This window comes from Botrytis deweyae (genome assembly GCF_014898535.1).
Source record: "Botrytis deweyae strain B1 chromosome Unknown BDEW_008, whole genome shotgun sequence".
NCBI lineage: Eukaryota > Fungi > Ascomycota > Leotiomycetes > Helotiales > Sclerotiniaceae > Botrytis > Botrytis deweyae.
Genome location: NW_024066215.1, coordinates 1,123,124 through 1,140,912, shown reverse-complemented (window position 1 = coordinate 1,140,912; position 17,789 = coordinate 1,123,124). Strand labels below are relative to the sequence as shown.

At 38.9% G+C, this 17,789-nt stretch overlaps 2 protein-coding genes across 2 annotated transcripts; both read right to left on the bottom strand.

Moving 5' to 3' along the window:
* Positions 1-3,251: 3,251 nt before the first annotated feature.
* On the bottom strand, positions 3,252-7,522 carry EAE98_004522 (uncharacterized protein; the record flags this gene model as incomplete). The annotated part of the gene is made up of 2 exons (XM_038952142.1): positions 3,252-5,626; positions 5,689-7,522. 2 exons carry the CDS (start codon positions 7,520-7,522, stop codon positions 3,252-3,254), a joined length of 4,209 nt encoding a protein of 1,402 aa, XP_038811678.1.
* Positions 7,523-13,502: 5,980 nt separating this feature from the next.
* EAE98_004521 (uncharacterized protein) lies at positions 13,503-15,526 on the bottom strand. Its single transcript, XM_038952141.1, has 4 exons — positions 15,154-15,526; positions 14,281-15,070; positions 14,040-14,225; positions 13,503-13,967 (listed from the first exon to the last, which is right to left on the bottom strand). The coding sequence occupies exons 1-4, from the start codon at positions 15,205-15,207 to the stop codon at positions 13,666-13,668; spliced, it is 1,332 nt and encodes a 443-aa protein (XP_038811677.1). The 5' UTR covers positions 15,208-15,526; the 3' UTR covers positions 13,503-13,665.
* Between the last annotated feature and the right edge of the window lie 2,263 nt (positions 15,527-17,789).

The following is a 17,789-nucleotide window of genomic DNA, read 5'->3' as shown; positions in this document are numbered from 1 at the left end:
TTTCACCTCCACATATAAATGTATATCCGGAAAAGTCAACTGAGGAGCAACAGGTCAATGTATCTCTGCAGTAACTCCCCGATCAGACACCGAATTGATAGCCAGAACTTCCGGAGAAGTTCTCAATGATGTATGTCACTCTTTCATAATGCCTGCTCTCATAAAATACATTCCCATACATTCCTAGCACCATCTCCCCTCTAGTACGAAAGCATTCCCATCGGCGGTATTCCAACCCACTAGCAGCGTCCCCCTAACTTTCTATAACCAACTCATCTACTGCGGTATCTGGCGCGCCATTATAAAAACCGGCGCGGCTGCTTTCCTGCAGCAGATATACGGCCAGCAAGCTGTCGTCGGTTTCAATGGCTCCACCATGACATCGATTTATCTCGCTTCTCCTGTTGCATCTTTCAAAGCCAACTAAGCAAGTTTTGCATGCTATATCAGTACCACGACGTGCGTGAGCCTCGGGTCTAAATGTACGGTGCAGGTTACAGCATTCAAGACGGATGGGTCGACATATGAGGACGTTGCGGGTGGTGGATATGATGGATTGGGACTTGGCGAATTTCCTCTTTCTCTCCGACTTTTTACGCAATGGCAAATTTTAATCTTCTCCTTTTTCTTTCCATATAGTCGAGAAGTGAACCTTCCCCAGCACAGGGACGAACATCGCAAAGCTCTCCTTCCAAATCGTCACATCTGAGATTTTGCAGGAGGTGGATCCGTCTCTGGGTGGATTACTGAAAGGAGCGATTGGAATGGTGGGATCGATTATGTTTATTATTGACAAGTTCAATGCGAACTATAATTGTGTGGCTGGAAAGACAAATTCTGTGGTTGCGCCGGGACTTTGTAGATGAGAGGAATCGGGAGGGATGGAAGAATATGGAACGGTGTATGGGATGGGAGTATAGAGAAGCAGAGGAGATGAAGGGAGAGAAAAGGAGAAAACTATCATATATCTCAACAACATATATGATTTATCTTACATTTCCCATATAGTATGGTCTTTCCTCTGACTACTTCGTAGTTATTAATCTAGATACATCCATAGTATTTACATTTCGCAACCTATTTTTCTTCCTCCTTTATTTCCCGTCCTTCCTCAAGTGAGTTAACTATATAAACCGCCAATAGATACCCACCTATCGCGAAACACCGGCTAGAGAACGAAAAAAAGGCATCCATACTCTCACTGTAGAAAGGCTATCTCTAAAGAAGAAAGAAGAGAGAGTGAATAAAGGATAAAGAAATATTAGTTTATTATTTAAGGATAGGTATTTATTGATGGATTTATGTATTTATGGTATTATTTATTTTATGATTTATTTTTTATTTATAGGATTGATATTAGAAATCCCCCTCCCCCCCCCGCGTAGATAACATAACTCGCTCGATAAACAAACCTAAACAAAAATTAAAAAATATATAAACTCCCCCTTCTCTCTCTCCCCTCTCTCTCTTCCTCCTCTTCCCCCTCTCCCCCTTCAAAACCCCTTTCCCCTTCAAAATCCCCCCCCCCCCCCAAAATCCAAAATCCAAAAAAATCTCTAAAGGGAATTGAGCCCAACGGGGGGGTCGAACCCCCAACCTTGTAATTACACTTGACAAACTCCATCTCATCTCAACTCATCTCATCTCATCTCATCTCAGCTCAGCTCATCTCATCTCATCTCATCTCTCGACGAATAAGAGTCACACGCTCTACCGATTGAGCTAGCCGGGCGGCTTTTGATATTTACTTGTATATATTAATAATATTTGGGTTTATAAATGAGACTAGATCAATCTATATAAATAAAAAGGAAAGGAGAGGTAAAAGAAAGGAAAGGAAAAAAGAAATTTTTTTCGAAGAATTTTTTGAGAAAAAAAATAAACAAAGGTTGGGGGCTTGGATGATATATATGATGCTGGGCTGGGCTGGTTAGTATATACTCGGTCTCGTTTTAAATGAATGTCAACCTTAATTTAGCTAATGTATATTATATCAAAAACTATTAAAAGTTATTTATTTCAAAATTCTATATCAATTTAATTAAAAAAAAATTAAAAAACTTTATAAGTAATTAAATATTTAATTAAATTTTATATACATTTTTTCAAAAATAAAATAATCTTATTTGAATTTCGAATTATTTAAAAAAATGAAAAATCAATAATATAAAAACAAAACTTATTAATTTTTAGGCTTTAATTTTTTAAAATTAAGGCCTAAAACATTATTTTTTTTAAATTTGATTTCTTTTTGATTATTATTTCTTTAATAATATATTTAAAGATCTGAAATCTTGATATATAATATATTAATAAATTCTATTTTTATTAAAAAAAGATTCAATAAGATATTTATATTAATTATATTAATATTGAGTTTTGAAAATGCTAAATAATTATAAATTTGAATAAAGAGTTCGTTTAAATTTGAGGTCGGCATTTATTCAAAACGATACCGAGTAGTGGGGAGTGGATCGATCTACTTATCCACACCTCATCGAACCTACTTCCTCACACTCACTATCTACCTATCTAGGTACTATTCCATCCCATTCCATCCCATCCCATTCCATCCCATCTCATTCATTATAGGAAAGATTGCGATTACTAGGTATACAGGTTCAAATCAAAATCAAAATCAAAATCAAAATCAAAATCAAAATCAAAATCAAAATCAAAATCAAACCCAAATTACAAAACTCGTTTTCACATAGGCGTTTCACTTCTAGATGATAATAAGATGGGAGGAATATACTTGTACTATCAGAAAGTATACAACTCCAATGCTAGATGTACATACCACAAGATAATAAACTATAAAAGGATTAACCTGGTTTTCATAATACTGGAGTTGTATATTTTCTAACAGCACGAGTAGAATCAATAAATTAAATTGAATTCTCGATTCGTAATCTCATATAGGTTCTCTACCTATGAGAGATGATTAAAATACTCAAAAATAAATATATACAAGAAACTCCATCTCATCTCATCTCATTTTATTTTTTCCCTCGCAGACTCAAAAATTCCCATTGACAGTTCTCAAGAACCCATTTAAAAATCCTGGTATATCGATATAATTCCCCAATACATGCATGCACATAGATATTTTAATCCCAATCCTGCTTCCCAATCGATGCTAATCCCAATTTCAATCCCAATTTGAATCCCACTTGAACAAACCCATTATAGTCATAATAGTACCCCACACTCAGAACCCAAACCCAAACCCAAAATCCAAAACCAAAAACCTAACTCCTAACCCCAACCCGTTGCCGATTCCCACCACCCTGCACCATCCCATTCAAACTTCCCAAACTCCCCGTTCCCGAATGCGCACTCCCACTTCCTCTACTCCTCGTGTCCCTCCTCTGTCCACTTCCCCCCACATCAAATTCTCCCGCTCCACCAACCGTAAAATCTCCAATCGCACTTCCATCCATACTAAAGACTGTATTTTTCCCTGGCATTGTATTCCCATCGATATTCAGACCTTTGAGTCCTCCCACCATCATATCGATTTCTAAACTCTTATCACCACTAAAAGTTCTGACTCCAAATCCTCTTCCTCTTCGAGAAGGTTGACCGAGTGTTGCCAAAAGTTCTGGTTCTTCTTCGCTTGAGATCAAAACTTCTTTTTCATGCGAATGTTGATATTCAATCCCTTGAAGATTCGGATCGCATTCATTTGCAAATTCATTTCGATATTGATACTCATTATTTGCAAACTCGTTTCGATATTGATGCTCATGATTCGCAAATTCATGTCGATATTGATGCTCGTCACCCGCCAGCTCATGTCGATATTCATGCTCATCATTTACATCTTTTCCCTTTACCCGTTCCGGACTAACACTTGCGGCTTTGAAGCGACTCCAATATTCCCTCTCTTCTTCCTCATCATAAGATTCATCATCGTCATCATACTCATCATGATCTGCATATTCAAACTCATGATCCGATCCCACATGTTTTACATTTCCTAAAACTCCCGATAATTCGTCTTCATCATCCGCAAGATCATCATCGATGACCACTGGATAACTTCCACTTTGAGGTTTACTGTCTCCCAAATTATGTGTTTCGTCTTCACTATCCCAACCACCAATATTCCTGTCACTCGTAAAACTAAAGGCTTTCTTAAGAACAGGCGAGATAGTGTCTCTTTCCCTTCTTGCAGAACCCTTACTCCAAATAGGTATTTCAACACCTGGCAATCCAATATTTTCGCAATTCAAAGAATTTGCCATATCCAAGACACTAATCCACATGGGACAAATGTATCCGACGTTTCTGCGTTGACTCCATGCTAATACACTACCAGCAATTCTTCCACTACTATTGCCTGGTCCTGTACTGATATCATCTCCTCGTTCTAAAACCCATGCTCCACTATCACCTGGAACCCCAATTTTACCCGCGACTTGCCAACTCATAGATGGAGTTTTCCGACCATAAATTTTGAGAATGGACATTGAAGGAAGTATCCGTCCAGTTTGCGTGCCACTTGTTCTGGCTGTACATTTCACTGGTAGATCTGGAAGATCTGTTAAAGGTACTACGCCTGTCGGTTGTGTTGTTAGAGACATTGAAGAAGAAAGATCTGGCAGACGATGTTCTTCAAATTCGAAAAGACACCAATCGATTTCATGAGTTATATTTTCATGAGCTAATCGACGGATTCCGGAACTCGTATAAACACTGCCCAGCAAGCATGAATCTAAATGATCCTCATCTCTAGTCTCGGGATCAGGATAAAAATCAGGATCAATGTCATCGATAGCTGGTTGAGTGATTGGATAATTGTGAACGTTTGATGAAGAGACCGGAATGGGAGGAATATCTCCTGGTTCAAGAGTAGGGAATTCGCCATCGGAATCATCTTCATCTTCTGATGGATAAGGAGATGAATCGGAATCGAATGATGAGCCGGAAGACGAATAATCTGTAAAACTATAATTGTATTCTTCATCGCCACTCGAGTAGTAGGACGTATCCGAGTGTGTTAAATCTGGCATTTCAAGGTACTGAGGAAGGGCTTGAGGACGAGCTGAAGAGCGGAGAATTGGTTTTGATGGTTGAACTTGTTCTTCTTCATCGTTGTCAGAAGGATCATCTAACATATGATGAACAGACATTCCATAAGGTCTGTCATCAACTGTAACGAGACCTCCAAAGGAAACAGGTGGAAGATGATGATCATTGATATATGCCCCCATACTAGCACCATTCTTGGGACGTTCTTGATGTTCAGTATTCTTCGCTTCAAGTTCATCACCATGTGCCATACTTCTCTTTACACCACCATTTCTCGCTCTTACAACCTTTCCACGACAAACTTTCAAGCCATATGTAGCTTTGTCATAAACAAGACTCTTCTTCAATATACTTCGAACCTTATTGACACTTGTACATATGACGAGAATGGTAGGTTTCGTTTTCGTAGATGATTCACCAACTGATTCAAGAGAGATTTCGACTGATTCGGGATATTTTTTATAAAAACTTCGAAGAACGTGGTTGACATGTGGCATGATATTTGTATGCCACAAATTGATATGCTCCTGACTAATCCGAATAGCGGGGAACGTCTTGAGCTTGGGTTTCGACTTGATAGGTTCAATGGCTGAGACGGAGTAGTTAGACGAGAAATTACATACAAGGGACCATGAACGGGTATCCACTCACCAGAAGATTTCTTTTCTGGCCACTCAACAGTAGCTTTTTGAGGCGATTTTTCACGGATCGGTTTCTCGCCCCAATTGATTTCTGGTTCTTGAGGCGCAGTAATATCAATCTTTGCATCTCTTCGTTCACGATATCCCTTGATAGAAGAAGATGGGACTTCAATCTTTACAGGTGTAGGTACGAGTGATGGCTCATCACTTCTTTCACTATCATCATCCGAAACATCGTCAAGTGAACAACAAGTATTGAGTGCTTTCGATACACGCCAAAAGACTTTTTGATGCATAACATCCGGTCTTGCTTTTCGTGAAAGTTCTCCTTCAGGAGCACTCAAACACGCTTTCACTGCTTTGACATAGATATTTCCGCATCTAGATGCGAGACGTTTGAGAACTTCGGTAGGGTTTGAAGGCACTTGAGATGCCCTTGGAAAAAGTTCGGATAAAGAACTCCATAGACCAATTTCGAGAAGAATCATCGCAAGACTGTATAAATCCAAAGATTTACTTTCTTGAGATAGATTGGTGTATTTGGTACTCCTCGGATCCAGGGGATGCTTGTACAACATACTGGCAGAGTCAAAACTTGGACCGGAATCCGTAGCTGTATCCGAAAATAAATCATAGGAGCCTAGATATGATTGCCGCATATTGACCTGCGTCAAATCGAAGGCGCGTGGTGGGGTAGGATGTTCAATGAAGAGAACATTGGAAGGAAGTAGATTGCCGTGAACAATGCCTTTTGAGTGTAGATCAAACACAGCATTGGCTATGTTGTAGGCCAACCTGTACTTGACCTCTAGGTTGGGTTCGAATGCAGGACTTATCAAAAGCTCAGACAAGGAGCTTATTATGGGCATCTGTAAAGTTGGGCTTTGAATGTCCATTGGTCCAAAATTTGTGGGTAAAGCAAATAATAGACAAAATCTCGAATGCTCTGCATCTTCATAATATCCAATGAGACGAAGTAAACCGACGAGTAATCGATCTGATGAATAATAAGCCTGTGACAGCCCAGCAAAAAGTTTCTCGAATCGAGTCATAGATGGAGTGATTCCGGTAACCGAATAGATAGGATCATACGGGGCATATTCGACCAAGACCGGAATCGGATCAGGAGGCTGATCAATGGCTTGCCTCAAATCCGAAGAATTGACCGATCTCCTCATCAAAACTATCTGTCTCAATGTGTTGTTTGATATTGACCTCGAGGTACCACGAGTAGCAATGATTTGATTTCCCGTCCAGATCAATGTTGCTGGGTCTATTTGCTGTGGTGCTGACATTCTCGTTGATTCGAATTGTCTTTCTTCGAATCCTGAAGAGTTGTCTTTGGAGCTTGATGCTTCCGAGGTTTGTAGACCAGTCCTTGCTGATTGACGTGTTTTTGATAGATCATATAACGTATCAATAGACATGGTTAAATCTCGAATCAAATCCTCGAACCTCGTTTTATCCCATTGAATCAAAGCACTCTTTTCCGACTTTTCCGATGGCCTCTCGTCCGATGTCAACCTTTTGGACGATTGCCATAATGGTTCAGCTTCGGCCAAAATTTCCTTGATCGTTGACATGACATTTCCGACAATTTCAGATAATCCAGCTTTGGATACTGATTCATCGATATCAGGTGACTGTGAAGGATCCGACCATTCCAATCCCCACGAGACCAAACGACTTTGTTGAATGCGTAATTTTCGATGTAATGATTGAAGTTCATGATCTTCGACGTTTCTGACGGGCTCTTTGATGAAATCATAAATATTTTTGGTATCGGTATAGATTTTGGTTAACCTCCTTTGAAGAGGCATCGGATTTGGGAAGTATTGATCCATGATGGGCGAAGTGGATGTTGTATTGTGTACGTAGTGTCTAGACTGGATAATGTCGTGTAGTGAGAATGATTGGAGGTGTAGGTGTGGGTGTGGTGGTGGTTGTGGTTGTGGTGGTGGTGGTGGTTGTGATTATGGCTATGGTTATGGTTATGATTGTAGTTGTGATTGTGATTGTGATTGTGGGTTTTTTGAGTTGTTCCGATCATCCAAGGCGGCGGTAATGGATAAACAGCGATAGAAAGTGGAGTACCAACAAGCAGCCCCTCAAGTTTGAGAAGATATGAATTAAAATGATATAGAAGAAGATGGGATACTCGTAGAAGAAGGAGCAAGAGAATTAAAAGGTATTATGGTCTGATATGATTGTATATGTGAAGGCAAAAGAAGGAAAAAGTAAAGCATCCAAATCGAATCAATGGATCAGGTTAGTTAGTTAGATCCTAGATGACAAGATGTAAAGGGAGTAATAAACTGGTAACCTAGTAACCTAGTAACCTAGTAACCTAGTAACTTCATCCATTCTCCAAGGTTTCTTTCCGTGTGTGTGAATTCCAGTCAGTGTTGATGAATCATGTCACCCCTTCTCCCTCATTTCTATCATTTGGGAGAGAGAATTTGATTGAATTCGGATGCCTACAGATCTTCGCCGTCCCAAATATTGTTGCCTGGAATGAAGATATCGACGATGATTGGTGGAGGGTGATTATGTAATACGCGTTATGTCAAAAGATGCACCAGATGCCAAAGATGCGGCAAAGGTGGAGGGAGTGGAGGGAGGACTTTGGCGGGTATTGGCTGGGGATGATGGTGTAGGGCGGAAAAGGAAAGGAAAAGGGAAAGGAAATGGAAAAGGAAAAGGAAAATTGGGTTCGTTTTGTTTGATTGGAAGAGGATGTTCTGAATATTTTAATCGATACAAGATCACGAGATTACGAGATAGATGTGATTTATATACAAGTCATTGAGTACATGTAAAATGGACGGAGAAACTAGATAAGAATTACCTAGTAATACCTACGTACTCAGTATGTTAAACAGGTCGCGTATAAAGGGAATTCACATGGTGAATCTCCGGACAAGAAGACTCATGTCGCACGTGAGAATATGCAAAAACCATCAGCTGGAGATTGATGAATGTGTCCCATCGAGGTAAAGTCGAGGTCGAGGTCGAGGCTATCTTGGCGATCTATTGGCATACGGAGTACTACTGTACAAGCTGAGAACCCATGAGCTGTACCTGGGTGTGAAGATTGTTTGAGGCGAACCTTGGAATGTCTCGATTTCACGTGAGCTGTAGGTAGTCGGAATAGAAAGAATAACTTTCTTTCCCCGGATTTTCCATTCGTCGATCTTTTTCTACTTACTGGGTAGGTGGGTAAGTGGGTAGGTAGGTACTTTCTCTAGATATTTAGATATTTTCCTTCTTCAATTTCACATGCTTACTATTATATAATTATATAATTATATATACATAGCTATATATATATCATCACATTTCCTTTCTATTCCCATTCCCATTCCATTCCCATTCCCTTTCTCCTCCTGTTCCATTCCCTTTCTCCTCCCGTCCCTTCCCCCCTCTTCTTTCGATTCTTTCGTACATCCACAATCTCCATTCTTCTCGTCCAGCTTTCCACCACCAAGCAAATCAATAAAAAGAATATCAAAGCCAAAGCCAAAGCCAAAGCCAAAGTCAAAGCCAAAGCATCAAAATACTGGAGCCTACGGAAGGCGAAATGCAAAGACCGGAAAATCAAATGCACGACAAGAATTAAACCACGTGGTTACGCGCAATGATTATGATTACGAGCATCTCAGCTTGCGTTTTCTTCCTTGGCTTTGCATGTTGTTTCGAGGTACAATGTCTGGGTAGTATGTCTGGGTAGTATAGGTAATATGTCTACAATACAATGTGGAAATGATTCAATGTGATCATATATTACATCTGTCTTCACTATCACTACCATCATTATCTATCTACTACCTATATACATAAACACATACATACACCAGGTGACTACCTAGTCGGTACCTCTTACATATCCGGCTTGTAGAATCTCTCCATTCGGATAACCCATCACATGATCCCTATCCACTCTTCTTCCGCGTCTTATTCCCAATTCGGATCAAAGCTGACTGCTCCCATACTACTGGTACATATATATTCAATTGATGCTGCCTATTTCCAAGAAATCTCCATCACGCCTCAATCGTGCATCAAAAAAGCAAACCTTACCAGATACCCTCCCTCGTCTCCCTTGTCTCCCTCGTCTCCCTCGTCTCCCAATCAATGTCCCGTCATGCATGTCAATCATACTGAAACTTAGTAGGTCATCACATCTATCAATCATCAACATCGTTTCACCATCGTCGCATCATTTACCCACTTGAGATGTTGTCAGCTCTCAGATGTGGTGTACCCTCGTACCCTCGTCACCGCCTCATGTACCTAGCCCTTGGGTGGTATGCATACCGACTCTTTCAAATATGGTTCCATCACAGAACCATCACCAACATTGGAATTGTTTCAATTTTCAATGCCGTATCACCGCATCCAATGATAACTAAACATCACTCGCTTTTTTACTTTAGGCTACAGTCAATGCAATGCATTGTATTGTAACTGTCAAACTTTTCCACTCCATAATCTCAAAGCTTAATACATTCCCAAGGGTTATAACAACGTCGTATTATCACTTACCAATATCATCTCCCTTACATTTGGGTCCAGATTGATATCACACTGGTTAGTAAGCTGATGCATTACACACATATGCATCTAGGATACTCGCTTTCGGTATCGATATCGCATGAAGTTTTCAATCGCGAAACCAACACTCTGGGAACAAGTCTTGCTTTTCCGGCTGTCAGAATGAATAGCCGAAAAATGACTCGATACAACTATCATATCTACCTATGGGTAGTCAGATTCAACAACTAATAACTATGAGATTTCAGAACAATCATAATCCGCAGTTGCCTATTCCCATATGCTTTTCGCACGTGGTAGTATTCACAAGCACGAAACATATGTGGACTTTTGTATCTTCTACGCAGAGCGCCACCAACACGCAAATGCACACCGATCTTTGCGGCATATGTGTCGAGGTGGGTTTAATTTCCACTGTATGTTGCTGGTTTTCTTGCAGGAATAACGCTATCGTCGATCCCTAAGCTCGGGTCGACCACTTTTTTTTCTCAAGTATTTGTCTTTTCCGCGTTTGCCTGTTTGCCCATCTATATTTATGATGCACTTCAATAGCATGATAGACATGATGTATCCCTCTACCTTTTCAGCCTCACTGCTTGCTAAATGCTTAATACCTTCCCCTTCATTGCAATTTATCCTTCATCCGGAGGCTTCAAACCTTCCCTCTCTCCTGTCCTTATATCCATTACTCGATATCTTTCTCTTCGTTGCAAAGCTCGTCAGACCACAAGCCCACAGAGAAATCATCAACCCATCAGCTCATTATACTTAATCTTTGCGTCAAATTCTCTATATCAATCCGTCACATAATTTTCCGAAAGTTCACATTCATGCATCGCTTAGACAGCGGTAGAAATTTACCATCACCCTATATTCTCCAGTGTCAATACAAATACCAGTTATACACTTTTCATTTCTCTATGACAATTTTCTGTTTCTATAATCTCGTTTCTTCTAAATCGTACTTCCAAGTTCCAGAACAGGAAATGTTTCTCTTTCCAGTCGATATTTTGGACCTCTATCATCTTGTCTTCGTTATCTTCCTATACCTAGATATATACAATTATACATACATCTCCCGTTATTTCCCACCATTCAACAAGTTTCTTTCATACTCCAGACGCCCATCCTCTCATCTCATCGCTACCCATTTTGAACTAAGGCAAGGTTGTACAATCGAATGAGCGTTGGCGGGAAGCTCTGTTGCTTGTCTAGGGATACGCACCGTGGTACGTTTACAATACATACGTCTAGTCTATTACGTATATCTACAATACAATACAATAATAGGCAAGTTTCTGTTGCATATCTAGGGATACGCACCGTGGTACGTTTACAATACATACGTCTAGTCTATTACGTATATCTACAATACAATACAATAATAGGCAAGTTTCTGTTGCATATCTAGGGATACGCACCGTGGTACGTTTACAATACATACGTCTAGTCTATTACGTATATCTACAATACAATACAATAATAGGCAAGTTTCTGTTGCATATCTAGGGATACGCACCGTGGTACGTTTACAATACATACGTCTAGTCTATTACGTATATCTACAATACAATACAATAATAGGCAAGTTTCTGTTGCATATCTAGGGATACGTACCATGGTGCGTTCACAATACGTACGTTTAGCCTATTACGTATATCTATAATACAATACAATAGTAGGCAAGTTTCTGTTGCATATCTAAGCATACATACCGTAGTATATCTCGAGTACATATTGTAAAAGAGTAGAAGGTGGTAGGGTCATAAAGTAGTCCTTCGTAGATACCACAGATAAGTCACTGAGACGTAGCGCCTCCGGCGGAGGAGAGGAGGAGTAGGCTCTACATAGCGTATCACAAAACGTACGAGAAGGTGGGTGGGAACTGACTGCCTTTCTCTAAACTACACGAAGAAGACCTATAAATACTAGCTACAGAAAGAGGTCACGTGACCAGTACCAAGTTTCGCTCACAATATGTCTGTTATATACGATATGTGAACTTTTCAGTCCTTGTTTGTTGTATATTTAGGGATACATAGGTACCGTGGTATACTTCTAATATCCCCTAAAGTATCAGAGATAAGCTCCGAAAGTGGTCTGTACGATATACCTTGAATGATAAAGCCTTATTGAATAAAATAGATATTTTAATGATTTTTTAATTATATTATTTATAATATAGAATTTTGATTTCAAATTTTAATTTTTTATAATTTGAAAAAAAGAATAAAGATTGAGAATTAATATATATAATAATACTCGAAATTTTAATATAGAAATAATATTGATTGAATTTTATATTAAAGAATAAATATAAATATTAAATTAAATTCAAGAAATCCTAATAATTTAATTGATTGATAAGATTCCTGTTAAGCAACGGAGCCTATCTCTAATACTCTAGGAGATATATAGCTATTGTTTATAATATAACATAAGAATAGAGGATCTTTTATTATATGTCTAGACATACATATCGTAGTATATTACGATATCCGGAATATATATATATATATATATTAATATATCCAAGACGACCAAGTAAAAGTAAAACTAAACGACCTAACCTACATGGTTAACAAGGCACAACGTCGTGCTTCTTTTACACACTCAAATTTGTATAAGAAAATTAAGCGGCGGTCCGTCCAAGTGTTTCAAAACCAACGGGTTATGCTCTTTTAAAAGAGAGATATTGTGTTTCTTTAGGACCTGCTGAATATAGTCTCGGAGTTGAGTTGGAAAGTAGATACCATAAAATCCTTTCGTGATTAGGTTTTGGTAAGGAGATGCAAGTAATTAGTACACAAGGGAATAAATAGACCGTTCAGTTTTACAGATGTGAGGAGAAGACTCAAGAAGCGACAAATTGCGGTGACTATCATGTTGCATCTACCCCTCCAATCGACAATCGATAGGTATTGTCCTTGGTGAAAGTGGGACAAGGGGAAGTCGTAACAGGGAGACATGAGAGGCCACTGGAAGTTCATCCTCGCTGCTTCGTCATTCATGCAATGACGCGTATCTAGATGCATATCGCTATATCGAGTATGCAATCTCTGGGTCAATAATCTTGTGTGGAAGACACCTGATGATTGCGATCTCTAATATTCATCCGAGCTTCTGCGTTCTTTTGCCTTCAAGTTGTATTTGTTTACTACATGGAACTTCGTGCTCAATTCGAAAAACACAACTTGCCTTGTTAGAATTTGGTTCCAGTTTGCCATGGGATTGGCTAAACTTTGAGTATAAGCAGCTTGTAGCAGCTGACCCTCGCTTGCAAGCAGGAGATGGAATAATTGATTTTAGCGATAGTAATCAAGATGAATTGCTACCCAATTTCCAATTCCGCAGTAGTCGTTGTTGTTGGTCGACTTTAGCTTATCTACCCCACGGGATTGTTAAGTGAACAAGCATATCCCTCTCCTCATTTTCATGTCCTAGTATCCTTCAAAACCCATTCAGATCCTCTCTTCGTATATTTACAGTAAATTTCCGCCATACATTTCGATTTTATTTTGTTAAATTCGATTCTATCTCCACAAGTCACTGCTTCGCCAAGATCTAAAAAGACCTGCTCACAAGCCTTCTCCAAGTGTGAGTCGAACTCTAATATCCAGCATATGAAAGCAGCTAATTGCTTTTCGAGGTAACTCTCTTCGAGGGGGTTCAAGACTTCGCTACAAGGTTCAGCGAACTGAACTTGAGGATTTTGACGATCTGCGTAGGATTTATCTAGGGGATATAGTTAGTAGTGCTTAAGAAATGTTGAGAGAGAGAAAAAGAGGTATAAAATGAATCGCTTACTAGATTTATGGTTAGGACCAGTGACAGTATTATGAACACCTGATGGCATTTTACCGGAAGATATCTTGGTGTATTTGCCCGGCCGCTCTGTTTCCACTTCTTCCTCGCTTTCGGTTCCTATAAACCGTTGATCGAGTTCATCATTTTCGCTACAGACTCCATGAGAATCATTCAGGCGATCACTATCTTTATTGTTAGGATGTCAGCATTATCGTTCACTATTGGGTCAATTCTGAATTACCTTTACGTTTCATTCCAGTACTTTGGTATCCCTTGGTATATAGTGGTAGGGATTCCGAGTTATGCTTTTTGTTATGAAGAGTATTTTGATGTATTGCCGAGTTCTTCTGTTTCACAAACGGATTGAAATTCTTCCATTCGTCACATACCATACCCTTTTTATATACACTCTTCTGAGTTGTAAAATCATCTGTAAAGGTTCCTCGACATCTTTTATCAATCGTTTTCCAAAAAGATGAAAGTGCTACTCCTTCAGACGATATGAATACCCGGAATCTTTTGGCCTGTGAAAGGGACTGTATCTCCTTCAATAGATCCAAGGCATTATCCGATATGGGAGTGAAGGGACAATTTTGATATGGGGGCATGAATACTGTGCCATGATCGTGAAGCTTAAACAATGTACAGCAAAGAGAGCTCTCATCAGTCATTATACCAGCATTTCGTATACTAGCGTAAGTATCGAAACAATACTTAGACTGTGAATAATCTAAGGATAGACAGTTATCATCTGTATCCCGATCAATCAAACTGCCTTTGACAACGAAGTAGAGAGACTTTGTACGTGTATGAGAGGATTTTGGGTTCGCGCTAACTGAAACTGATATGCTAAACCAAAAGAGCAATTCGGGGTTTTTGTCTGTACCAAGTTGTATATTCATTCGGAGTTGGTGATGGTCTGCACCGATAAAGTGAGCTGAACGATTATTTGTCCACCTGATAACGACTGGTAAATCTGTAATGCAGTTCTCCGGAAGAAAATCCGACGACGAAGGTTTGGATATCCAATTCTGGGAAGAAAGAGGGTTAGCTTTTATAGAGAGAGGGAAATAAGGGGAGAGGATAGAGAAAAAAGAGAATAGAGGAAATATACCGCTGTTTTTGATGGAACCGACGAGTCTTTCGAAGGGCACATTGGATCATCCATAGCGGCCTATTGTTATACGGTATTCAAGATAGAACGTCTGGGAAAACAATTCTTAGCGCTATTCTGATAGATAGAAGCAGAATAAAAAGTCTTGGAATACTGTCCTCGATAATCAAGAAACCAAACTCGATGTAAAGAGAAAATACTAGGTCTCCTTATTACAGATGACATTTGACCCGCCTACAAGAGGTGATACCTAGTCCGTCTAGTAGAGGAGACCTAGCATCCGCCCACAGGTGACATTTGATCCGCCTACAAGAGGTGATACCTAGTCCGCCTAGTAGAGGAGATCTAGAATCTGTCTACAGGTGACATTTGACCCGCCTACAAGAGGTGATACTTAGTCCGCCTATAGGTGACATTTGACCCGCCTACAAGAGGTGATACCTAGTCCGCCTAGTAGAAGAGACCTAGAATCCGCCCACAGGTGACATTTGATCCGCCTACAAGAGGTGATACCTAGTCCGCCTAGTAGAGGAGATCTAGAATCTGTCTACAGGTGACATTTGATCCGCCTACGAGAGGTGATACTGAGTCCGCCTATAGGAGACATTTGACCCGCCTACAAGAGGTGATACCTAGTCCGCCTAGTAGAAGAGACCTAGAATCCACCAGGTGACATTTGATCCGCCTACAAGAGGTGATACCTAGAGTAGAGGAGACCTAGAATCCACCTACAGGTGACATTTGACCCGCCTACAAGAGGTGATACCTAGTCCGCCTAGTAGAGAAGACTCAAGATCTATCTACCTACAGGTGCTGAAGAACGTAATTACCGCCAGAGTTGTTGTACTTGTATAGTCGTAATAGATGTTGTGCGATAAAGATAGTGATAGAGATAGCGATAGAAAGACTATGCTCGTATGGTCGTAATAGATATTGTGCGATAGAGATGGATAATATCGAGACAGCGATAGAGATGGATAATATCGAGACAGCGATAGAGATGGATAATATCGAGACAGCGATAGAGATGGATAATATCGAGACAGCAATAGAGATGGATAATATCGAGACAGCAATAGAGATGGATAATATCGAGACAGCGATAGAGATAGAAGGATATCGAGACAGCGATAGAAATGGAGATAGAGCAATGCGATAGGAAGACTGTATTTGACGTGGTATGAAGAGAAAGTTTGCAGTCTACAGAGGTTGACGGCGTAAGTCGTGTAAGCCCCATTTTTAATAAAAGTTGCTGTTTTACGAAATTCCAATGCTGCTTTTACTAATTTTACTAGACATTCAGCCATCCCCCTATAAATTTTCAACCAGCGTGATGATATGATTGGTTCAAACGATAAAAATGGGGAAAAGCTCGGTCGCTTTTTGGTGTGTTTTACCATACCTCAATACTTACGCCGTCAACCTCCGTAAAGAGACGAGGAAACCTCTGAATAATACAGTCAGACCTGGCTATAAGGGCCTAGAAATTTCGAGGCCTAAATGCCCGTATCCCCTAGACTGCCAACTAGCGGCGCCGTCGCTTAATGAACACTTATTGACCAATTAAAACATTAGGATTTTGAGATTTCTTATTATTTTGATACGTTTTCTTATAATAATTATTCAACATTTCTTGTTTTCATAAAAATAAATGATACATCTTTTAATTCTTTATATAATATTTTATTTATTTTCTTTATTAATAAATATTAAGTTTTTAATTTAATATATATTTATAAATACATATTATATAAAAATCGCTGGAAAATATCTCTCATATTCTAAGATAAGATATAATAATATTTATAAAATTGTTTAGTTATTATTTTGTAATTAAAAAACTATATATATATAACTGATATATTTATTATCATTTTTCTATTAAATTATAATCTTTATATATAATATCGAAGTCTTTATATATAATATTATCAATGAAATTATTGATGTTCTTGCTTAGTGCACGGACCACTTACGGCGCCGCTAGCTGGCAGTCTAGGGGATATAGAGGCTTCCCGTATATACAATTTCAGCCTTAGCATTTAGCCTCGTTTTATACCTTCAGCCTTTTCATTTTCATTAAATATACTATTCTTAGGTGCGTTAAATAGGCTCCGAAGGTAGTCTGTACGATATACCTTAAATAATAAAGCCTTAATAAATAGAATAGCTATTTAATAGTTTTTCAGTTATACTATTTATAATATAGAATCTTGACTTTCATTTTCGATTTTTTTAAATTAAAAAAATTCTAGAGATTGAAAATTAGTATATATTATTATATTCGAAGTTTTAATATAAAAATGATATTGATTGATTTTTAATTAAAGATTAAGTTTGAATATTAAATTAAATTAAGGAATTCTGATGATCTGATTGGTTAATACGCCCCTGTTAAGCGACGGAGCCCATTTAACGCACCTAAGGGGATATGAATTTATGAATTCATTATATAATAGGCCAAAGCAATATTCCTGTTTCGGAAATCAAAGATTATTTGCCTAAAAACTCTTCCTTAGCAGCTTACCAACTTTAAGGTAGTATTTCACGAAGACTATGAGAAGACTGAAAAGAGCCCAGAGGTTAACGATCTTGCAGAGATAGATAGTCTCTGCGCTGTGCTTACGGTTGAACTG

What these genes read in the sequence shown, in the direction of transcription:
- EAE98_004521 (XM_038952141.1), bottom strand. Translation starts at nt 15,207, where the DNA reads ATGGATGATCCAATGTGCCCTTCGAAAGACTCGTCGGTTCCATCAAAA. An exon ending in CGGTTCCATCAAAAACAGCG is followed by an intron (nt 15,071 to 15,153) that starts GTATATTTCCTC and finishes CTTTCTTCCCAG; the next exon opens with AATTGGATATCCAAACCTTC. An exon ending in TACTGGAATGAAACGTAAAG is followed by an intron (nt 14,226 to 14,280) that starts GTAATTCAGAAT and finishes CTAACAATAAAG; the next exon opens with ATAGTGATCGCCTGAATGAT.